General features: G+C 51.7%; 3 protein-coding genes across 10 annotated transcripts in view; 1 reads left to right on the forward strand and 2 right to left on the reverse strand.

The window, feature by feature from the left end:
- The first annotated feature begins 1455 nt into the window (after positions 1–1455).
- LOC127545315 (uncharacterized) lies at positions 1456–9082 on the forward strand. Of its 5 annotated transcripts, none has more exons than XR_007949635.1 (6): positions 1456–1685; positions 3420–3679; positions 4052–4112; positions 4588–4730; positions 4953–8191; positions 8288–9082. XR_007949635.1 is itself a non-coding variant. In XM_051972503.1 (3 exons), exons 1-3 carry the CDS (start codon positions 3421–3423, stop codon positions 4799–4801), a joined length of 534 nt encoding a protein of 177 aa, XP_051828463.1. In that variant the 5' UTR covers positions 2478–3420; the 3' UTR covers positions 4802–4946. The 5 variants fall into 5 exon arrangements, 1 of the variants encoding a protein (XP_051828463.1); XR_007949634.1 differs by lacking the exon at positions 1456–1685 and adding an exon at positions 1725–2457; XR_007949636.1 differs by lacking the exon at positions 1456–1685 and adding an exon at positions 2492–2633.
- Positions 9083–9169: 87 nt separating this feature from the next.
- Positions 9170–13578, reverse strand: LOC127545321 (zinc finger protein 628-like). The gene is made up of 5 exons (XM_051972514.1): positions 10908–13578; positions 10483–10614; positions 10207–10361; positions 9883–10048; positions 9170–9404 (listed from the first exon to the last, which is right to left on the reverse strand). The coding sequence occupies exons 1-5, from the start codon at positions 10963–10965 to the stop codon at positions 9199–9201; spliced, it is 717 nt and encodes a 238-aa protein (XP_051828474.1). The 5' UTR covers positions 10966–13578; the 3' UTR covers positions 9170–9198.
- Positions 13579–14162: 584 nt separating this feature from the next.
- Positions 14163–22845, reverse strand: part of EVI5L (ecotropic viral integration site 5 like) — a 66220-nt gene continuing 57537 nt past the window's right edge. For 2 of the 4 annotated variants that reach the window (XM_051972496.1, XM_051972495.1), the window contains 6 exons: positions 20948–21088; positions 19519–19674; positions 19132–19278; positions 18855–18950; positions 18658–18753; positions 14163–17172 (listed from right to left, as the gene is read on the reverse strand). In XM_051972496.1, coding sequence (XP_051828456.1) covers positions 16888–17172; positions 18658–18753; positions 18855–18950; positions 19132–19278; positions 19519–19674; positions 20948–21088 — 921 coding nt within the window. In that variant the 3' untranslated portion in view covers positions 14163–16887. Of the gene's footprint in view, positions 17173–17659; positions 17761–18657; positions 18754–18854; positions 18951–19131; positions 19279–19518; positions 19675–20947; positions 21089–22845 lie in introns of all 4 variants that reach the window. The other 2 variants (XM_051972498.1, XM_051972497.1) reach the window with 2 other exon arrangements.

Here is a 22845-nt window from a genome sequence, read left to right on the forward strand (position 1 = left end):
TCTTTCTTTGGGTGTAGCTGCTTCTGTCCATCATTGATCAGTTGGAACTGAGTCAGGTCTCTTTGTCAAAGAAATCCACTTCCATCAGAATAGATCCTTATACAGTATCGTTGTTGAGGTATATAATGATCTCTTTGTTCTGCTCATTTCACTTAGCACGTTCTCCTGGTTCTACTCACTTCACTTAGCATCAGTTCTCTCCAAGCCGCTCTGAAATCATCATGCTGATCATTTCTTATAGAAAATAATATTCAATAACATTCATTTTTAATAACTTATTCAGCCTTTCTCTAACTGGTGGGCATCCACTCAGTTTCCAGTTCCTTGCCACTACAAAAAGGGCTGCTACAAACATTTTTGCACATAGGGTCCCTTTCCCTCCTTTATGGTCTCTTTGGGATAAAGACTTAGTAGAGATATTGCTGAATCAAAAAAAAAAAAAAAAAAGCAGAGTTTGATAGCCCTTTAGACACAGTTCTAAATTGCTCTCCAGCCTGTTTGAATCAGTTCACAACTCTATCAGCAATGTATTAGTGTCCCAGTTTTCCCACATCCCCTCCAACATTCATTCTTACCTTTTCCTGTCATCTTAGCCAATCCAAGAGATGTGTAGTGGTACCTAAGATTTGTCTTAATTTGCATTTCTCTGATCAATAGTGATTTAGCGCATTTTTTCACATGGCTAGAAATGGCTTTAATTTCTTCATCTGAAAATTGTTTATATCCTTCGGCCATTTATCAATTGGAGAATGGCTTGAATTCTTATAAATATGAGTCAATTCTCTATAGATTTCAGAAATGAGGCCTTTATTAGAACCCTTAGATGTATTCCCTTTCTTTTAAGAGCAATTAAGGAAAATGTCCTTTATTTTGAACGTTGTACTCCTAGACTTACATATATATGATGTGTGATATGTCCTTATAATTCTTGCTCAATCCTCTTCTTGAAGATGAACAAGAGAAGAAACAAGAGCCCAGTTTTGTTCATTTTATTCCTAACAAAGGTGAAAATATAGTGTCTTTTGTAGGTCAGTCCCCTGATCAGATGTCTTTTATGTATGACTTTTATACATCGGATAACATACATTCACAAATCTTGCATTCATATTTCTCTTATGGCCCTTTTTTATATAGTTCTGAAAGAACTAAGTTTATAGAGACATTTCGAATTAGAAGGGATTTTAGAGAGCCTTAGTCCTTCTATTTTGAAGATGTGGAAACTGAGAGCTGAAGTGTCTTGCCAGTTCACAGAGTTAAATTGTAACATGCGCAAATTCAACACGCTTTCAACTCCACGGTGGTCTCCCTCTCTCAATCTCCCCTTCTCTTTTACAAAAAATCATGTCTTCTCCCTCCCTCTCTATTCGCTCCCTCTTCCTCCCCCCCCTACCCCTCTCCCCATGTCCCTTCCTCTCTTAGGGGCAGGGCCCTCCTTTGTCTTTTTAGAAGGTGGAGTCTTGGTGAGGAAGGCCCTGGATCTTAGGTCCCTCAAGGAGTCTGGGCAGGACTAAACATCTCATTACCCAGCTCCGGGTGGAGATACAGATTCGAGAGTCCAAATGTGGAGGGATACTCAGCATGAGGATTGGTCTGCCCACAGGAAAATAGACCAATGGAATACTAGTTCCACCCCCAACCTGTCCAGAGCCCAGCCTGTCAGTTTCTTAGAGCACTGGAGAGGCCAGGTAGGTTGAAGTGAGGGGAAGGGGTAGCATGGGGCTGGGGGGATAGGAGGACTTGGGTGGGGTGGGGTGATAGTATATAGGATTGATTAGGGCGGGAGGGGGGTGAAATCGAAGGTGAGGAGGCCATTTGAGGGGCACCGGAAATCCTCCTTCCTCCCACTCCCCATATGCTCCTTCTGGACTCCTGGAGGCAGTTGTCATGGAAACAGCCCCTTAAAAAAAGATCCCCCAGAGATTCATCCCCCCTCCCCCGTCTTTGCTTTTGCTTCTCTTCTCCTGTCCCTTTCTCTCCTCTTTCATCCCGTCTCCCTTCTGCCTGTCTCTCTGGTACTCTGCGTTTTCTCCCCGTTTGTCTGCCTCTCAGCTCTAGCTTATCTTATTCTTTCTTCCGAATTCCTCTCGCCTTCACCATTCATCCCTCTTTCCTTCTGTCACCTCCTCTCTCTTCCATCTTTAATTATTTTTATCCCCCCACCATTTTCCTTTGGCTTGTCTCTACGCCCCCTTCTCCATCTCTTCCTCAGTCTCCTCCGCGTTAACCCGGGGCTACTGGCCCTACCCACTCCTGCGTCGTCCCCTCGCTAGCGGGCCAAGGCTGGGGCAGGGGGCGGGGTGGGGCGGGGCTCTCCTGTGGTCTCCTCGCCCCCAGCCCCCTCCCCTTCCTTGATCTCCTCCCTCTTCTCCCTAATCCCCTCGGTTCGTCGTCCAGGCCCTACTGCCGGGTCAGGCCCTCCCACGGGGACCCAGGTGTTCCAGCTGCTCCAGGCTGAAGGTGACTGAGAGATGGGCTTGGGGGGGGGGGGGGCGCCGAGCGAGCGAAGCAGGTGGAGAGGGAGGGGTTGAGAGGCGGGGACTTCGGCGGTCGCGCTGGGCTCTTTGTCTCCATTAACTCCTTCATGGCAGCCCCCCTTCATCCCTTCCTTCAGCCAGCAGGTGTCTGGAATCAAGGTGTGTGTTTGGGGTGTGTGTGGAAGGACAATAGACAGATACTTCCCTTGTCCCCCTCCCCCCCCCTCACACCCAGACTCAGTCGTCATCACTGGAGCTGAAGACAGGACCAAGGCTGCTCCCCCTTCCCTAAACTCTCCATCTGTTTGAATTTCCAGGAGTTCCTGATCTCTTGCCCCTTCCTCAGGCCTAGCTGGAAACTCGGTTTCCGTAATCTTCTCAGGGGTTGGATGTGTGGAGGCTGAACACTGAGACAGAAATAGCATTTGTACTGGGGAGGGAAAGCCTTTTCTATCCCTCACATACTAATTGAGGAGGGGGAGGAGGAATAGGGATCTCTAGTTTGTGAGTGGGATTGGAGAAGGATGTGACTGGGTCTCTGGAAACACTGGGTGGCTGGGGACAGGGTGCCTGGATCCTGGGTGGTGTGGCCAGGATTCTCCTGGCACTTCAGGGGGTTGGTAGGCAAGATGGTGCTAATCTCTCTCTAAGCTGTGGGGGGGAGTGGAGGGGGAGGGGTCCCATCTGCCATCTAATTCCCTCAGAACCTGCTGGGTGTCAAGAGGCTGGTTGCTATAGGACACACACAGGAGAGCTGGGAAACGCCTACAGTGTCCCCAGCTGGTGGGGGAGGCAGGTATCTTAAGAGAATACAAAAGAAGTGTGAGGATCGTGGGGGGCTGAAAATGAGGAACTGGACAGTTGGGTGCTGGAAAAGGCAAGTGGGAGGAGGTGCTGGTAGGTCTGCAAGGCAGGCTGGGATGTGTCATTCTCTATCTGTTGCAGGATGAATACTGGAGCTAAAGCTAAAACTGGGGGAAGGGCCCCCCCAGCTGCCCGCCTGCCCAGCTCCACAGTGCCAGGGTCTCTCGGGACTCCTAAAAGATCAGGGGCAGTGCCGCCACGAGTCGCTGCTGAACCCAGAGCTGTGGTGAAGAGGCCTTCCGGGGAGCCCACGGGACGAGTGGCGCCTGTCCCCAAAGTGGCCACAGCCCTATCTGGGCCCCCAAGAACCAGCAAGACAGGCCACAGTGTTTCTAGCACAGGTACAGGGGCCCCAGATCTTGTTTCTTGGTTCCCAGCCCCAAGGCCCACGACCTTAAACCTGCCCCTTGCTTCTTTTGCTCCTTCTCTCTGACATTGACCTTGAACTCTACTCTCAGCTCCTGCTTCTACTCGATAGTCCCTCCCTCTTCTGTTCCTTCATTTTTCTTCTCTAAATGTCAGAGATAGTAAAGGGAGAGGAATTTGGGGCAACAGATTGGCTGGCTCAAGCTTCCTGAGGTGCCCTCCAAGGCCCCTGTCCTAGAGGATGGCCTCCCTGATTCACTTCCTGTCCCCCTCTAAAAGTATGTTTAAGGTGTTATGGGAGGACAGAGGAGATCAGGATTGAATTGACCTGAAGCTTCTCCCTGTAGTGCCCAGGCAGCCTTTGGTGAGGAAAGCAGAACCAGCTCCAGGTGCTGGCCAAGCTTCCAGGTATGACTTCCCCAAGAATGTCCCTCCTCAGGTGGGTATGACCCATTTCCAGATGGATCCTCTCTAGATATGACTGAGCACTAGACATAATACTTAGATGTGATCCTTTCTCTGGTGATTTCCCTCCATGACCTTTCCCCAGGTAAGACCAGCTGGCCCCTTCTTTGGTATTTCTTCTCTCTGGGCTGATCCCTTCTCCAGAGATGGCACCCACTCTCTTTATATGACCCCTCTTCCAAACCCGTCCCATTTTATATATGGACCCTTTCCCTTCCCCAGATATGCTGGGTCCCCAGGTCGGTCTCTTTCAGGCTCCTAGGCCCTTCCAGGTATAGCTCTTCTGAGGGGTGAGCATGTCACAGGAAACATTTATTTTACAACCTTAGATGCAAATGGATACAACACATCAGCTTGTGTTCAGGGAAGGGGGCTTGCCCTAGAAAACTATGACCTAGGCTTTCTTCTCTCGTCTAAGACCAGGGCCTGAGAGCTCCAGAGTGTCCACGCCAGCCAAGCAAGTCCGTTCTGCCCCGGTGGCATCTGGAGCTAAGTCTAAGACACCCCTAGCTTCCACCTCCACAGGACGGAACATTGTGGCCCCAGCAGAAGCCAGGAGAGGTAAGAGGATGGGGGATAGCAATGGTGTGGAGTCAGAGGATGGCGACCTGTCAGCAGTGAAGAGAACTTAGGGAAAGGATCTATGGGGAAAGGGCACCAGGGAAGGAGCCCTCCTCCTCCCCGCCCCCCCCAGCCCATTCTAATTTGCCACTAGGTGCAGGTAAAGGGCAGGAGAGGAAAGGCACTCTCCCGGAAGTCTTTACTCTCTCCCATTTCTTCCAGATACCATTCGACCAGCTCAGGGAACACAAAGCTCAAGGGCTGGGCTCCCTGGGTCACGGTTGGTTGGAACCTCAGAACCCGAGCCAGGCTCTCCGCGAACTCCCCTCAAATCCAGGGCCAAGCCCTCACCCCTGCCCAAAGCCACAGCCCCCAGAAGAACGCTCAGGAGCCCTGGGGACCCTGTCTCCAGCCCAGCCTCTGCAGCCAGGAGGAAGTCCAGTGAAGGTTCTTCCGGGCTTCCTTCTCGCCTCCCTGGACCCACTCGTCGCCTGGACAGCGCCTCTGCTGCCTCCTGGGCCCAGCCCTCTCTTCAGGCCCCGCCCCCGACCTGCCCAGTCCTCAGATCCAAGGGTCCTTCCTTTTCCTCCACATCCCCATCTAGGAGAAAAGACCAGCAGGCTTCACCCCTAGCCACACCCCCTATACAAGCTCCTCCCCTTTCATTGCCCACTCCCCCTCTACAAAACGATTCTCCGCCCACATCTCCCCAGCATGCCCCACCCTCCTCTTTAGTCACACCCACAAAACATGCCCCGCCCCCTCTAACCACATCTTCTAAACAAGCTCTTCCTTCTCTCTTGGACACATCCCCTCTACAAGTCAATTCCTCTCTGTCAATATCTCCCCAGGCGGTCCCACCCTCTCCCTTAGCGACACCCGCTAAACAAGCCCCTCCCTCTCCCTTGCCTATTCCCCCTCCTCAAGTCAATTCCTCTCTGTCCACATCTCCCCAGCAGATCTCCCCCTCTCCCATAGCCACATCCACTACACAAGCCCCTCCCTCTCCCTTAGCCACACCCACTAAACAAGCCCCTCCCTCTCCCTTGCCTATACCCCCTCCTCAAGTCAATTCCTCTCTGTCCACATCTCCCCAGCAGATCTCCCCCTCTCCCATAGCCATATCCACTACACAAGCCCCTCCCTCTCCCTAGCCACACCCACTAAACAAGCCCCTCCCTCTCCCTTGCCTATACCCCCTCCTCAAGTCAATTCCTCTCTGTCCACATCTCCCCAGCAGATCTCCCCCTCTCCCATAGCCATATCCACTACACAAGCCCCTCCCTCTCCCTTAGCCACACCCACTAAACAAGCCCCTCCCTCTCCCTTGCCTATACCCCCTCCTCAAGTCAATTCCTCTCTGTCCACATCTCCCCAGCAGATCTCCCCCTCTCCCATAGCCACATCCACTACACAAGCCCCTCCCTCTCCCTTAGCCACACCCACTAAACAAGCCCCTCCCTCTCCCTTGCCTATACCCCCTCCTCAAGTCAATTCCTCTCTGTCCACATCTCAGGAGGTCTCTCCCTCTTCTTTAGCCACACTCGTTAAAGAAGACCCTCCTCCCTTAGCCACACCCACTAAGCATGCTCCTCCCTCTCCCTTAGCCACACCTCCACAAATCAATTCTGTGTCCTCATCTTCCCAAAAGGCCCTACCCTCTCCCTTAGCCACATCCTCCATACAAGCTCCTCCACTTTCCTTGGCTACACCCTTTCTACAAACGAATTCTCTTTCCACATCTCTCCAGCAGGTCCCATCTTCTCCTTTAGCCACATCCACTAAACAAGCCCCTCCTTCTCCCTTAGCCACACCTGCACAAACCAATTCTCTTTCCACATCTCCAGAGCAAATTGCATCCTCTCCTTTAGCCACATCCACTCAAGCTCCACCCTCTCCCTTAGCCACACCCCCTAAACAATCTCCTCCCTCTCCCTTGTCCACACCCCCTCTACAAACTAATTCTCCGTTCACATCTCCTCAGCAGACCCCACCCTCTCCCTTAGCCACACCCTCTAAACAAGCTCCTCCCTCTCCCTTGTCTACACCCCCTCTACAAACCAATTTTCCGTTCACATCTCCTCAGCAGGCCCCACCCTCTCCCTTAGCCACACCCCCTAAACAAGCTCTTCCCTCTCCTTTGGCCACACCCCTTCTACAAGCGAATTCCGCTCTGTCTACATCTCCCCAGCAAGATTCACCCTTTCCTCTAGCCATCAGTTCTTCCTCAGCCACATCACTTCCTCAGGCTCCTCCCTCTCTGACCACAGCCCCTCAAAAGGCCCCACCTTCTCCTTCCTTAGCCACATGCTCCCTTCAGACCTCAACCTCTCCAGCTATACTTCCTCCACAGGCTGCCCCCTCTTCTCTGGCCACCTCTATCCAGGCTGCTCTCACTCCTACCAATTCCACTCTGCAGAACTCGCTCTCTCCTTTAGTCACACCCTCAGAGCAAAGAGCTGACTCTCTACTGGCCACGCCTCTTATTCAGGCTCCACCCTCTCCCTTGTCCCCACCCATTCCCCCTCGGGCCACACCTCAGGATCCATCCTTGTCATTAGCTACGCCTCCTCACCAGGTCCTTGCCCCTTCTCAAAAACTCTCCATTTTAGCCACACCTTCTCTACAAACCCCTCCCATTCCTTCAGATCCACCTTCTCACTTGTTCTCAACCTCTCCTCCCTTGGGTCCTCTTCAGTCCTCTCCTTTTCCTTTGGCCTCCCCCCCTCCTCAAGCTCCTCCCTTCTCTCCAGCCTCCCCCCCTCTGCAGGACCTTCCCTCTCCCATAGCCACACACTCTCAACAAGCTCCATCCTTTCACTTGGTTCCGCCCTCCCCGCCCTTGGCCATCCCACCTCTTCAGACCCCTCCCTTGCACCTGGCCACGCCTTCTCAGGTGCCATCTTGGGACACACGCCCTTTGCAGCCTCTCTCTGTTCCTCTGGTCTTGCCTCCCCCTCCCTCTCCTCTAACCACGCCTCCTCTTCAGACCCCTCCCTCTCCCCTGGCCACGCCCCTTGGACAGGCCCTTCCCTCTCCCCAACACATACTTTTGGTGCAAACTCCTCCCTCTCTCCTGCCCATACCTCTTGTGCCGCCCTCATCCTCTTCGCTGGTCACCGCCCCTCTGCCGGCCCAGCCCCACCTGCAGAATCCGCCTCCTGGGGAATTGTCCCTTCCCGAGTCTGTCCTGTCTTTGGGAGCCTTGGGTGGGGAGCTGTCCAGAAGCCCTTCCAGTACTCTGAGTGGCCCAGACCTTGCTGGACACAGCAGTAGCGCCACAAGTACGCCCGAGGAACTTCGAGCCTATGACAGCGGCCCTGAGATAGGGGCCCCAGCTTCGCCCCCACCCGATCCTGAGCTTGAACTTGCTGCCTGCCATCCTGCTGCCTGGAGCCGGCCAGGGGCCCCAACCAGGAGCCCCTGTACCACCACCCCTCGACTTACCCATGGGGTCCCAGGTAACCCCAACCAGGGGGCAGAAGGACAGGGGCTGGAGGAAGAGGGCAGCTCTTTGAAGAAGGGATAGGTCTCAATCTTGTTCTTCCCTCCCTTAGGTGAACCACTGCCCTGGTCTCCTTTGGCAGGGCCCCCTGATGGTCTATCCACAATCTATGAGGCAGAAGCTCCAGAAACAGCATTTGGACCCCCACACAGAGACGTACAAGATCAGGGGGAAGAGGAAGACCAGACAGTGGAGAAGATGCCTTCAGCCCCTCGAGGTCCCAAGCCAGCTAGAGTGGGTGAGCTGCAGCTGGGAGCATTGCAGGCCAGCGTAGTACAGCAGCTGCTGAGCCGGACGCTGCTGCTGGCTGCAGAGGGACCAGGGGGAGCCAGGCAGGGACCTGGGGGTGGCCGCCCAGCTCTAAGTGATGCCGAGCTGGGCCGGTGGGCAGAACTGCTCTCACCTCTGGATGAGTCCCGGGCGAGCATCACGTCTGTCACTAGCTTCTCCCCAGATGATGTTGCCTCGCCACAGGGAGACTGGACTGTAGTGGAGGTGGAGACTTTCCACTGAGATGCCCTTGTCCCATCCATCCAAAGGACCATTGTGCCCTCTGAACTGAAGGCCCCAGCCTGATACCTGCCTCTTGCCTGTTTTCCCACCCGCAGTTCTGTAGCAGGGGGAATTAGGCAAAGGGATAGTCGTGATGATGTTCTAGCTTCCTAACATCCTTCCATCTGAGTCCTGGAAGGTCTTGGCCTGACCAGCTTCTTGATTCCCATGTATTGTATGTATGTATGTTGTAGATTGCCATTGCTGGTTTGCTCCTGTGACCTCTAGCTTCTGTGGGTGGCGTGCCTGTGTGTTTTCTAAGGCCTTTTTAGTTTGTAATAAAGATGAGACAGTGGGGTTGTAGTTGCTGTTTTAGGGGATTGGGCAGTCCAAAACTTTTGGATCTGGGGACTGCCTCCAAGTCCTGCAATTTCTTCTGCTGATTTTGGTGAACAGGTGGAGAACAAGGCTTTAGGGACAGTTTTCTCCCTTCTCCCTGGGGCTCAGGACCCCCAGGGAAGTGCCCGGTGGCTCTTTGGGGCAGGATTCCTGCAGGGGTGGGCACTTTGGCCTCCCAGGCAACGGCCGGCTCACCCCATGCTGCCGACAGTGAGTGAGCAGGTTGGAGCTCTGGCTGAAGGATTTTCCACATACTCCACAGTGATGGGGCTTTTCTCCTGTGGAAAGGTAGCCCCGAGCTTGGTGTAAATGGGGGAGCTGGGCAAGGATCATATGGAGGGGCATGGGGTTGAGGAAGGGGGACTATAGAGGCATGGTGGTGAAAACCAGTTGTCAAAACTGGGGAGTTATGGACGTATATTAATGGGGAATCTAGTGGGGAGATGTAGAATTCAGATGGCTAGTCGGTAGGGAAAATGAAGACAATGGAGAGTAATGAAGGGGCTGGAGGAGCCATGAGGATGAATAGGAGGCCTGGCCGAAATATCTCTGGGGAGAGATGAGACTGACAATGAGCTGGGCTCCCTTCCAACTTCCCTCCTGGAGGGGAAGGGCTATTGCCGGGTAGGAGGGGATGGGGGCGGGCAGACCTCCTGCCGTTTTCCCCAGACCCCTCGGTGGCGGGTCCTGCAGCCGGGCTGCTCACTCCCAGCCCCTCCCCCCAGCCCTTTTCCTCCTCCTCTTCCCGGGCCGCACCGGTGTGGGTGAACGTGTGCTTCTTCATGTCGGATTTCTGGTGGAAGCGCTTGGTGCAGAAGGGGCAGGGATGGGGCCGCGTGCCCGAATGGATAAGCAGGTGTGTGGACAGAGTGGAGGAGCGCCGGAAGCTCTTCCCGCACACGCCGCAGGGGAACAGTCTCTCCTGGGGGCAGGACGGGAGCCGTGGAAGGAGGGACCAGGCTGGGCTTCCTCCATACCGTCCCATCCCACCCTAGAGGCAGAACATGGGGCTGGGGCAGCAGCCAAGTAGCTTCTGGCCCTTCGCCCCACCCCCACCCCCCCTAAGTCCTCCTGGGTTACCTTGAATTGATGAGGGTGCTGTGCTGTGGGTGGTGGCAGCGGTAGCTGTGGCTGCAGGTTTGGGGCAGTAACTGCTGTCGGGGGCGGGGGCTGGGGCTGAGGCTGGGGCTGGGGGCAGTGGCCATCCCAGGAGAGGCCAGCTGGCCCCTGGAGCCCTGGGGTTAGGTCAAATGAATCCAATCACTATGAGGTTCCTAGAAGGTGACCCCTCACAAACTGAGGCCTGAGCCCATAGGCCTCCAACTTCCACTTCCCCTAGCCCAGGAGAGCTCTTACCAAAGAGGTCAGCCTCTGCCTGCGCAGAGGACCCCAGAGAGGAGCCGGCTTCAGGGTTGGGGGACAGGGGCCTCTCAGCCCATGGGCCTCCAAGCCTCCCCACAGAGAGGGCTGGGTTCCCTGGAGTAAAGCCTATACAAAAAGAACTCATTCTTTGAGAACTGTGAGAAAACCAGATATTCTATTCCCTGACTCTGCTGATGTAAGGTGTCCTGGTTCCTGTCACCCCCACCCCAACCCTTGCCCCAAACACATCCAAGATTCTTAAATTTAATTTGAATTGGCCATTTCTCCTGTTCTCACTTTCTCAGCTCCATGGCCTTTCCCTCTCTCCACAACTTGGGCACCCTAGTACCCAGATCTTCCATGAGAGCCCTGCAGAATTCTGGAGCTGGGGATCTTCAGAAAGGACAGGCCATACTTACCAATCACCTTTTTTCTTCCAGAGGTTCTTCTGCTTCTTACTAGGAAGGATCGAGGCATCTCAGGGCTACCTCACCGGAGGTGGGAGGTAGAAGAAAGCAGACTAAGATCGATACCTCAACCCCCTTGAGTCCTCCCACTCTGGAGGTTTTAGTTTAGATCAGCCTGGATTCTTCGGTAGCTATCATTCAGATGTGCCTTGGAGGATGGGAACTAATGAAAGTGGAGCAACAGGGTGCCTAGGGTCATTCCATCTTCTTCCTCCTCCCCAACCCCAACATACTGGCTCCAGCTTACTCTGAGGTTCTAAAAGGAAAGTGGCTATCTTGGGGACCTGCCCCTCCCCATATTCCTCACACACACAACTACTACCACCATTGAACACACTAATTGAGCTCCTGCAAACTGATTTCCTTCCCAGAAGGAATGGCGATCCAGGTATCTCCCTCATCAGAACTGAGCAGGAGCCAAGGCAGCCCCTCTTCTCCCTGCTCCTGCCATACCATCCTCTGTTCTTGGGCCTCAGGGAATATGGGTTAACCCTAAGCCCCCACAAAAAGAAAGGACAGATACTCAACCCAAAGGTCCTGGTCACCTCATCTACACCCATGCATGTCCCCCCTTACCTGCCACACTTTATAGCTAATCTTACCTCCACATCAAAGCCTAGCTTCTAGCCTCATCTCCACAAAGTCTGTCCTGACCATTCCAACCCAGCCACAGGCTCAGACCTTCCTTTTCTCTACACTCTTTGGAATCTGCTATAAGAATCCCAGAACCTCAGAGCTAGCAGAGATGTCAGAGGCCAACTAGTCCAACCCGTACATGAGCACAAACTTATTCTACAACTTCCCTTACAAGCCGTCATCCAATCTCTAACAAGAGGCAGCCCATTCCTCTTTCAGAGCGTTCTTTGCAGCTTTCACTCCAGTTCTGCCCTCTAACGGCAAATTCTGACATCTTCAGTGTTTGTCACCACCACCATGGTCATTTCCCTTTGTGGTTTCTGTAGTCCCATTTCACCCACCAATTAATTCTCTGTGTAGATTAATAGATTTGTGCACAGCCTTCTTAATATACAAACTGCAGCACCACCACCCCCATGTTCTTTTTGGACAAGATATGCTTATCCATGGATGACCAGCTCCCTAAGTTTCGATGATACCTATGAGGTTGTGCTTGTTGCTAAAATCTGTTGCCGTCTCTTGCTAAGAGATAATTTTGACCTCATTCTCAATCTTTTTTCCTTTTAGAAAGCATTATATGGCATAGTGGGGAGGAGGGAAACTCGATTTAGAGCCTAGAGAACCTATGCTTTTTCTGCTTCCGTGTGACTGAGCAAGTCACTTTACTTCTTAGGGCCCTAATGTTTTCATCAGTTGAATGAGGGCATTGAGATGGTTTCTAGTATTGCTTCCAAATTTAAAAGCCTATTACAAACTCCATATATCTTTTTATGGTTTGTATACAGGCATTTCTTCTCACATTTCCTCTCACATTTGTTTAAAAACTTTGTTGCTCAGGTTACTGAGCCCCTCATCACAGCTGTATCCCCAGTCCTGTGAGATGCCCTAATCACAAGTCCATACTAAGTCTTGGAAGGCTTCCAGTACAGTCTTCTGTGGAGGACTTGAGGAAAGACATGGATAAGAATTATACAAGATGGTGAGGAGGGTTCTCATCAGATCCACTGACATAGACTTATGTCATAGACTCAGTGTGGGACTGGGAAAGACCCAGATTTGAAGTCTTGACTCGAGATTACCTATGAACTTTGCCAAGTCATTTCACCTGAGCCTTAATTTCCTATCTAGAAAGTGGGGATAACATCAATACTTTCTATTTCACAAGATTGGTTGGGAGATTCAATGATAATGTGTGTATATACACACACATATGTAATATTTTGTATATTTTTAACATTCTACAAGAATATTGCTATTTCTTTTCAGAAGTCTGAACCTACTAACAGATGAATTACCCATGCCCCTAAATCTTGTTTCCTGTCCAGGACATCAGATTTATTAGGGACACTTAACTTTCAGCTTTCATCTGAAGGGTTCATTCATTCCTATACAAATTAGAGGTGGATTCTTACTCCCTTACCTCTTATCTGGCCTATTGCTCCAGTCTTCTAAAATAGTCTCTTTCCTATCTCTCCCCTCGGTATTTCATCTACTGGATCCCTCTCCCTAAAGTCTAGCTCTTGCCATATCACTCACCTTTAAAGCCTGCAGTATCTCGCTATCCCCAGAGGAAAAATATGAGGTCCTCTGTGATGTTCCACATTTGCCTTTCTAGCCTTATCTCACATTGCTCTTCATGACTCTAGTCACATCCATCACTCTACTTCCACCCCATCACCCAAGATAGCATAAGATTCTTACCTGCTGCCTTTGGTTTTGCAATTTCCTTCCCACCTCTCCAATTAAAATTCCACTCCTCTTCCCAAACTACTTGGTCTTACCTCTTCCTGGAATTTCCCCTGTCCATTCTACCCTTGGTGGGCTCAACTCTACAAACTTCCTCTGCTTATTTTTCCACGTGTCTTCTCCACTCAGTTAAATTGTCTGGAAGCTACTTCAGGAGAGAAAGGGAGCCTTATACTCCCCTCTTCTCCCGAGACATCATGTTTAGTGACTGATGATGACACCTACTCACATACACCCTCCTTACCCCACCCACACATCCTCCTTCACACCCACCCACACAGAGCACTAACATAGACATCTCCCTATCGCACACATCCCTCCAAAACCATCATCACTGATCTACCTCAGCCTCCAAAGGATCTGGTTTCACAAACCCTCTGTTCATTCTTGCCAATCTCATCCCTTCCCAGTCCTTTTAAACCAGAATTTAAAGCTACAATGAAAGCTCCATATAGTAATCCAGCAACGGGATTAGGATGAAGTGAAGAAAAGCTTTTCTTAGTTTGGATGCCAATCCTTCCACATTGTGTCCAATTCTCAGGATGTTTTTTCTTTTTCTAAAAACTCCTCCCTCCACAGCCATATTCTGCCTGAAAGAGAATTCCCTAGTATTTCAGGGAAATGAAAGCAACCCTCAGTTTCTCTTGCTCCCTTCATGCTATCTGTTGTTAAATCAAAGACTGAGGAAGGGAAAGAACCCCAAGCTTCTTGTTTTAAGCCATGAAGCTCAGACCTTTCTGGTCAGTCTTTATCTCACTTTGCTTAGGTTAGTCTCTTCCAACAAACTCCACCAACCTCCCCCACTCCCAACATCCTGCCCACCAATTCTAAGACCGTGTAAATATGCTTTATTATTTGTCTTTCCAACCTTGTGTGGAGACACATGGGTTTGTACAGGCAGTGTGAGGATGGTGGTGGGCAGAGGGGGAGGTGGAGGCCATACACTTACACCTGACAAGACACTTCAGAGCAGGCCAGATACCTGCAGAGTACCAATCACCCTCAACTACTTCTGGTCTCAGCACAGGGGACAGAGCCAGAGGGAAGGGATGTTGTGTATGTGTGAGAGAAAAGGGGTGGAGTCAAGAGAGTGGGAAACCTGCCCCACAGGGGCTTTCCTATGAATTAAGTATAGATCAGACTATTTGCTTCTGATATCAGCTAAGGGGCAGGGGCAATAGGGTCAGGATCAGGAGATAGCTTTGGGAGCACCAATGTGGTGGGCTGCCCTGGAGCCATAAGCTCTCAGTGATTGGGGGAGGACCAGAGTAACAAGGTGTGAGGAGAGAGTTGGGGCAAATCCTCCTGTAAGGACAAAGAGTAACACTTAGGGTATAGTATGTGTTTGAGGGGAGCATGCCCCCAGAGCAGCTTAAGTAGACACTTCATGGATTTTGGCACCTAAGTTCCCAAACTCAGCAAGCAGAGCCCAAAGGGGAGGAATCGGGATGAAATGGAAGACCAGAAGTCTTATTCTTCAATGAATATGGCACTTCATCCTCCCATGGCCACAGGCACGAATTCTACAAGCAGGTTCCTAGGGCAGGGCCTACCAAGGAAACATTGCCACTCCTCTTTGCCCAAATTCTTTCCCCTCCTAGGTGGCTTCTGCGAAGTTGGTGAACCCTCTTGGAGTGAATATGGGGGATCTAGAGGGGCACAGATGTATGCTGAATACTGATACTGCACTCCAGGGAGAGACAAACAGGATAAGACACTCGAGTGAAAATCCTCCCTCCCCCTCAGCCTTTCCGTCTGGGGTCTGGTCACCATCTGGCTGTGAGGAAGCCCGGCAGCACCTTTAATGTTGGCAAAGAAAAGAAACACCAGGAAAATCTTAGAAAGCAAAGTGCTAAGTGTAGGGGAAGACTGCTCCGTGGGGGGAATGAGCAGGCTCTGGATGGTGAGGGAGCTCCAGGGTCTGGGACTAGGATGGTCCGAAGGTGCTCTTCGCTACCTCTAGCAGTGGCTAAAGCAGTTCCTCTCTCAGCTTGGGAGCCACATGAGGATTCCTCCTTTCCACCCGTGGCCCAAAGAAACTCTCCTCAGCCCTCCGGACACAGCAGCTTACTTATCTGGGACTGGTGACAGGTGGGTGGGCGAGATGCTGATTAGCAGATGCTTCTAAACATTTCCTTAGATATTTGCTCCCCAGACTGGGATGACTTTGGTTTTAGCAGAAAAAGGGCCTGTTCCTCCAGGGGCACTGACCCAGGTACTGGCTTGGCTGATGGCAAGAAGGGAGTGGTGGAGAAACAATATGGTCAGAAAATGGAATTGGCACAGGGAGGAAGAGGCAGCTGCTAATGGAAGGCGCAGCGTCCAAACTGACAAGGGACCTGCCCTAACCTGGTCTCCTATTCCAAGGCCAATCTCCCCCCCCCCTCATTCCCTTCCCCCCTCCCCCTCACCTCAGGAGCTACAAGGGAATGGTCTGGGAAGGAAGGAGCTAGGAGTGGAGAGCTTGGACATGCCAGGGCCAAGGAGCTCCAGAGGGAAGATACCACAAAAGGCCTGGCAAACAGAGGAAGTTGGGGGGCTTGTACATTCTGTATCTTCAAGGATGTGAGCCAGCCTCTTGTGTCAGCCTGACAGGAGGAGGAGGCCATAGCTCAGGGGCAGCTGGTGGTCTTTTACATCACAGAAAAGAGAATCCTGTTCTTGCTTTGACACTAGGCCATGGCCCTGGGAGTCCTATGGCCATGACCCATCTGCCAAGACCTGGTCTCTCTTTTTTTTTTTTTCTCAGGAGGCAATCTTTTGCTCTTGATTCTTTTGTCAGGTTTGCTAATGGCTGAATCTCACCCTCTCCCCAATTCCCCCCACCAACCCCCAAACATGGAGGTGCAGAACTGGCAGGCGGGGACTTGGTTAATCTGAAGCACCTCTCCAAGGATGGGGTGGGAGAGGAAAGTCTATGTGTCCTTAGCTCTCAAGTCCCTGGAGAAGACAGACTAGTCCTGGGAATGGAGGCGGAGAAGAGAGCAGTTGCCACAGAGGCCAGTCCTGATCATTGGTCCTCTACGCCCCTCCTTGCCCCAGTGCCTGTGCTGCTCTCTTGGGAGGGAACGGCAGTGCTTTCTGGTCCTGGGCAGTCGGGGATGGGGGAGGAGAACAAAACAACCCTTTTGTAGATAAATAAATAACACTGGGAACAATCAGAAACTCAGAGACCACCGAAGTGTTCCAAGGCGGAGGGGAGCTTGTGACTCCCAGAGTCTCCCAGTCCCTGCCTTAGAAAGCCCCTGAAAGGAAGGAGGATGGTGGGAGATGGGAAGGGAGCCACAGAATGGAGCTGAGTTTAAATACAGTGAATCACAGGTGCCCCTGGAAGAGGGCAGTGTAGACAACACTCAAGGTAGATGTTCTGATGCACTCTGTGGAGGGGCAGGCACACCCGGATGTGCCCCACTCCCTCTCGTCCTGGTAGGGAGGGGACAGCCCCTCCAGGAAGAACGCTGAATGGAGGTTGGGAAGAGCCTGCCCTCCTACCCCCCAAACATGAGAGGTCTGGGCCCCAGATGGGGCGGGCCAAGGAGACAGTCATTCCTCAGTTACCCAGGTTCTGGCCATAGGAAGGGGCCAGCTCATCAGCTTCGCTGTCCGTGCTGCCCTCACTGTCCTTGGCGGGGCGGTCTAGTCGGCGGAAGAACCGGGCATCTCGGGGGGAGAGAGGATACAGGGCGTCCTGCAGAGCTGCCCCCACTCCCACCCCCACCCCCAGGAGCTCCTCATCGGAGGAGGGCAGAGAGTCCTCATCCAAATGACGAACCAAATGGAGGCTGTCGAATGCCAAGGGGTCCTCAAATGGGGGCGGGCCCTTCAGTAGCCGAACCTGGGAGATGGGGGAGAGGGAGATGAGATTGAGAAGGCGGTAGACAGGAGGGATCCAAACCCATATTAGCGGGGAAGATAAGCTGTGGCCAGGATGAGATGGGAGATAAAGGGGATGCTAAAGAGGACCAAGGGGGATGAGATGGAGGAAACAAAGGAGATGAACAAGGGATTGGGAAGGGAAACAGAAAAGGGAGTGAGCAAGACCTCCTGTGTGGCACAGGGCCACCAAGAGAGGAGAGATGGCTCTTGGGTGGAGAACACAGAGCAGGAGGAAGTAGTGGGCCACTGTGGGCCCCCCGCCCCCTCAGCAAGAAGGCTGTTACTGGATTTGAAGGGAAAACGAGGGGCCAGACTGGGGAAGGAGTAATGGGGATCAGGCAGAGGGCTGGTAAGGTTCCGAGGAAAAGGTCTTCCACCTTAGCCCAGCCCTGATTCACCCAGACACCAGAGCCTGAGGGGGGCGGCTCTGGGGGAGGGGCAGTTACCCTGGGCTCTGATACGGAGGGGTGGCCTGTGGGAGCCTACAAGTCCCAGCATGCAGTGCGTCGCCTCGGTCCAGCTGCCAGCCTGCCCAGGGTGAGAGACTCTGCTTGGATCAAGACAAGAGTTATGGGGCAGGGAGCTCCGGCCCTGATGTGGGGCCCATGAGAGGGCCTGAGACACCAAGCACAGCCGGGGAGCCCATACTTGGGAGTCCTGCTTCCTCGACTTCCCTCCTTTCTCCCTGTGGGCCTGGACCCTCTAACTCGGACAGCTGGCACCTCTCCCTGCTCTTTAGGCACTAATTTTGGCAGGACCAGGGGCTCTGTAGGAGGCCAGCTCGTAGAACAGGGATCTAGAGAGAGAACAGTTGGGAGATGTTTCCTTCTCTGTCTCGCTCTGCAGTTGTAGGCCCAATCCTGTGTCTGCTCTAAAGACAGTAGGAAACTCCTGAAACAACAGCAATAAATGATGGAAGATGACTCCTTTAAGCTTTCCAAAGAGCTTTCACCTCCATTATCTCAGGTGATCCTCATACTACTTCTGGACAGCAGGGATTTTTACTCCATTTTACAGATTAGGAAAACTAAGGTAAGAAAAGAGGAAGGGCATATATACCCGTGGTCATCAGCTGAGACCACAACTCCAGTCTCGTGCCTATTAGGCCATGGCTCCTGGGCTGGCTGTTCTCTATGTGAGTCCTGCCATGTGCCCCCAGGTAGCTAGAGCATGTGTCAGGAAGGCTCATCTCAGGGATGGTCTGATGTTCTCCGGTGGGCTACAATGGCACTCTGCTCCTTTCTTAGCACAGCACTGGGGAAATTTGCCAGGCAGTCCAGGGCCCTGGGAATCTCTTCTCTGGGCACACTAGCTCATGCCCTGGCATAAAGGTGGAAGGTCTGCCAGCGTGCCCAAAGAGGGAACGGATGATTTTCCTTCTTGGAATGCCAGCTGGCTGAGGAGCGACTAAAGAAGTCACAGCCTGGCCCAGCCTAGGACTCACCTCGGCCTTGAGTTCGTCAATCTGATCCTTGAGCTCACGGATGTACTGGGAGGAGTCGGAGTGGTTGAGCTGTCCCTGGATCATACCTTCTTCTCTCTGTAAGGCAAAAACATGCCCCCTCCCAGGTCACCGAGGAGAGGAACATGGGGACGAAGACTTGCCTCCCACCAAGCTCTCCTCGTGGGTGGCGACCTCACCTGAATCTCCAGCTCTGCGATCCGCTGCCTCATCTCTGCCACAGCAGCCATGCTGTCTGCCTCCCTGAGCCTTACTGCCATCACCTCCTCCTTGCTCTGGAGGGGCAAAAGCAGCAGGAAAGCACAGGGAGCTGACTCGGGGGAGGGAAAGAGGAAGGAAGAGAGGGAGAGGGGCGGGATGGGGGCCCGGCAGCCCGAGCTGGACAGCAAGCCCTGGAAGATGGGGAAAGGCTGCAGAGCACAGCTTGGAGGTGGGGGCTAGAGGGTGGGGGCCCACCTTACACTCAGCCTCAGCATGCTTGCGTTTGCTCTCACTCAGTTGGGTCTGCAGGCCTTTGTTCTGAGCCACCAGGTAATGGAGCTTTTCCTGCAGGCCCGCACTCTCTGCTTCTACACGGTTCAGCAAGTTTCGATGGATCTGGTCCTAGGGGGAGGGAAGTCACCAGCAAGTGACTAAGGGCTCAGGCAGTGCAGGGGGAGCTTAGAGCCAGACAACGAGGTGACCTCTGGCCTGTAACTGACAAGGTACGGGGCTGGCACAGCCCAGTGGGGTTCATGAGGTGAGGCAGACGGATGGCCTAAGCTTGGTAGTGGGGCAGAGGAGGGCGCAGGCCAGGGAAGACGGGGTCCTTGCCCATTCCTCATCGTGGGGAGGCCCTCTGACCTGTGTCTCCAGCTCCACCACTCGCTGCCGCAGCTCCCTCCCTTCAGCCAGAGCATGGGCCTCTCGCAGCCGGACGGTCATCAGTTCATCCTGTAGGTCACTAAGGGCCAGCTTCCGGGGAGACTCCTTCCATCTCCCTCCCCGGGAGAGGTGGGCCTATCCAGGAGCGAGGAAAGGGTTTTAGAGCCAGAAGAGACCTCCAAAGGGAAGATCAGCCTCCTGGAATCTCCAGTCATCTTTTTGAGTGTGAAATGGCTCTTAATCAGCATCTTTCAAATAAGACCAGAGTCCCATCTCAGAGTCTTCTCCCTGCCCTGGGACTGTGGTCCCAGGGAGATACAAACACTTGGGAAGGCATGATAGAGGGGGCTGAACCTGAAGGTCCTCCCTACAGGAGCTCTCAGCCCAAAGAGCTGACAAGAGAGTTAGTACAAAGCCCAGGGCACACTTTAAATAACTATATAAGTGTGAGTTATTTTGTCTGCTCCAGTCCTCAAGAATCTCATCAGTGAGGGGGCTTGCTCCTCCAGGTCACACTTTGCTACACAGCTTTATGATACTGAAGAGCTGAATTGCATCCAGAGGAGGCTGCTAAAAGGATGGCTGGCCTGGAGATGATGCCATTGTTGGATCAGTTGAAGGAATTGAGATGCTGACTTGGAGAAGAGAAGACATACAGGAGACACAATAGTGATCTGCAGTTATCTAAGGGGATGTCACCAGGGAAGAGGAATTAAATGTATTCTCCTTTATCCTAGAGGACGGATAGCAATGGAAGGAAGATGATGTAAGGAAAAACTTTCTAACAGAGTTGTCTACAAGTGAAAGGGTTGCTTGTCTTGTTACTCAGTTTTACTTTTTCATCCAGCAAACACTTAGTAAATGTCCACTATGGACAAGGTGCTGTCTGAGATTTTAGGAGTTTAAAGATAAAAACAAAATTATCCCTGCTCCCAAGAAGCAGGCATCCTGTGAGGGTGAATGGGCTTCCCATCCCAAGAATCCTTAGCTTGGAAGATGGCTGATTACTTGGAGGGGTTAGAGTTTCACAGTGTACAAGGGATTCCTGTTCATGCAAGGACTGGCAAGATGACCACTGCGGTTCTGTGGTTCAACAGACACACAATCTGCAGCCAGGTCTCCCCCCCAACTTTTTCTCTAACTAGTTAGATCCTTCAAGGGACTGCTCAGATGGCACAGTCTTCAAGAAGCCTTCATCCTCCAGAATAGCACTGGAAGAAGACTAATAGAGCATGCAAGCCTTGTTAGCCTCAAGAAAACCAAAGTTCAAGAGAGGAAATGGTTTTGCCCACAACACAAGGAAGTGACAGAGACAGCACTTGAAGTCTTGGTTTTAAACTGCCAGTCCAGGACTGTGCAGTGCATCAAAGAGTGAAAGGGAAAGCCCTCCAGGGAAGCCTGGATTCACCTGCCAGCTGTCTGTGAGCTCCTGAACCTGCAATTTCAGCTCCCGAAGGGAGGCCACAGCCTCACTCTCCCGAAGTTTTAGGCCTTTCAGTTCTTCCTGTAGCCGGGCCACATTGTTCTCATCAGGAAGTGAGTTGTTCCTCTAGGAAGAGCAGAAGAGGGAAGAGTGTGTGAAGGGAATCAAGCTTCTGTCCTCTTGCCCTCCCATTCCCTCCCTTTTGTTCTTCCATATCTTGCTCGGGGCCCTGGGGCCTGAAGAGAGCAGTAGGTGATTTTATCCAGCAGGATCTAGCAGTTCCCTTGTCCACACTACCAGACTTGGCCTCTCAAAGAGTTGTTTGACCTGTCTTCTTCACTGCCAGGACCATACCTTCCCTAATCCCAGCTAAAGCAAGAACCCATTGGTCCTTGTTTTCTAGAGGAAACAAATAGTATTCCTGACTTCCATTCTTCACTCTTATAGCTAGGCTGGTGAATGGAGCCCTAGGACCTCTAGACTTCTGGGAAAGTCTGGCTTCCTAGAGCAAAACTACTGAAGAACTAGGAGGAGATCCCCTTTGTGACTCAAAACTTCCACTTTCCAGGCTTTCAGACTCCAGTCCAAGTTACTGTGATGAAAGATTGAAAAATGAAGTCAGATACATGAAGGGAAGGAGACAGAAGGAGGCAGTGAGGGAGATATGATGTCATAAAGAGGGAGGTAGAAAAAGAAGACCACATCTCTCCTACCTTGTAACCTTGTAACTAGAAAGATGCTAGTCTGTGGGCTTATCCCACTGTTGGCAACCCTCTGGATCTGATACCTAACCCTTCCCCTCAGCCCCTCCCAAATACTTAGAAGATGCAGGGATCATAAACTCCTCTAGCTTCTAGAGAAGTCATATTGTCCCTCCAAGTATAAGAGTCTCTACACAACTTGGATCAATGAAACTCTTCCGAGCTCCCCTGAAAAGTAGGCTCTTCAATTAGGTGGAGCCACAACCAATATTATTTACACAGTGCTTTACAGTGTATAGATCTGACCATGTTTTCTCTATTCAGTCAGCTTCAGTGGCTCTATGCAGCACCTCTAGATTCAATCAAAAATTCAGTTTGTATTTACAACTCCTTCATAATCTGATCCCTTCCTACCTTTCTGGTCTTTTTATGCCCTACTTCCATCCATGTGCCCTATAAACTAGTCACACTGGGGCTTCATTTTTGCTCTTCAAGCAAGACACTCCCTCTATCTCCTCTAAACATTTTCTCCAGTTGGGCCCCACGCCTGAATTCTCTTCCTCCTCATCTCTGCTTGGTGACTTACTTGAAGTTCCAGCTACAATCCCATCCTCTACAAGAAACTTTCCCAATCCCCTTAATGCTATTACCTTCTCTCTTTTGATTATCTTCCAATTTATCCTGCCTGTATCTTCTATGTACAAAGTTGTTAGTGCATTGTTTCCCCACCATTAGACTGAGCTCCTTGAGGGCAACCTTTGCATTCTCAATTCTTAGGAGATGCTAAATAAGTGCCTGTTGACAAAGTGCTTTTCCTACAATAACTTCATGAGGCATTTCAGTGGTGGAAGCAAAAGGTTTAGGAAGGCCTCAACATGCCCAAGGTTATAAGCAAGTGATTGAATAAGACTTAGAAAGATCTCCTCACTTCAGTATCAAATCTCTTTCCATTACCCTAGACAGCAAGAGTTTCCTCCAGAAACAGGAAATTCTTATGTTCAACTTAAATCTTCTACTTTGCAAATTACAAATCAAATCCTTTTTTCCCTGTCCAGACCTTAATAACAGTGGGGAACAGCTAGTCTCTACCCTTTTGTCAGAAGCCATCTCTGGGTGCAGGGAACCCTAAAGCATTAATAAATTACTAAGTAATAAGTACTAAATAATAAATTACTTTTTATT

Source organism: Antechinus flavipes, chromosome 1 (assembly GCF_016432865.1).
Source record: "Antechinus flavipes isolate AdamAnt ecotype Samford, QLD, Australia chromosome 1, AdamAnt_v2, whole genome shotgun sequence".
NCBI lineage: Eukaryota > Metazoa > Chordata > Mammalia > Dasyuromorphia > Dasyuridae > Antechinus > Antechinus flavipes.

Excerpts from the sequence above, each read along its gene's own strand:
- LOC127545321 (XM_051972514.1), bottom strand. The coding sequence starts at position 10,965 with ATGCCTCGATCCTTCCTAGTAAGAAGCAGAAGAACCTCTGGAAGAAAA. Across the intron at positions 10,615-10,907 it reads TGGAAGAAAAAAGGTGATTG|GCTTTACTCCAGGGAACCCA; the intron begins GTAAGTATGGCC and ends CTTTTTGTATAG. Across the intron at positions 9,405-9,882 it reads GCACACGTTCACCCACACCG|GAGAAAAGCCCCATCACTGT; the intron begins GTGCGGCCCGGG and ends ACCTTTCCACAG.
- LOC127545315 (XM_051972503.1), top strand. The coding sequence starts at position 3,421 with ATGAATACTGGAGCTAAAGCTAAAACTGGGGGAAGGGCCCCCCCAGCT. Across the intron at positions 3,680-4,051 it reads CCACAGTGTTTCTAGCACAG|TGCCCAGGCAGCCTTTGGTG; the intron begins GTACAGGGGCCC and ends TTCTCCCTGTAG. Across the intron at positions 4,113-4,587 it reads GGTGCTGGCCAAGCTTCCAG|ACCAGGGCCTGAGAGCTCCA; the intron begins GTATGACTTCCC and ends CTCTCGTCTAAG.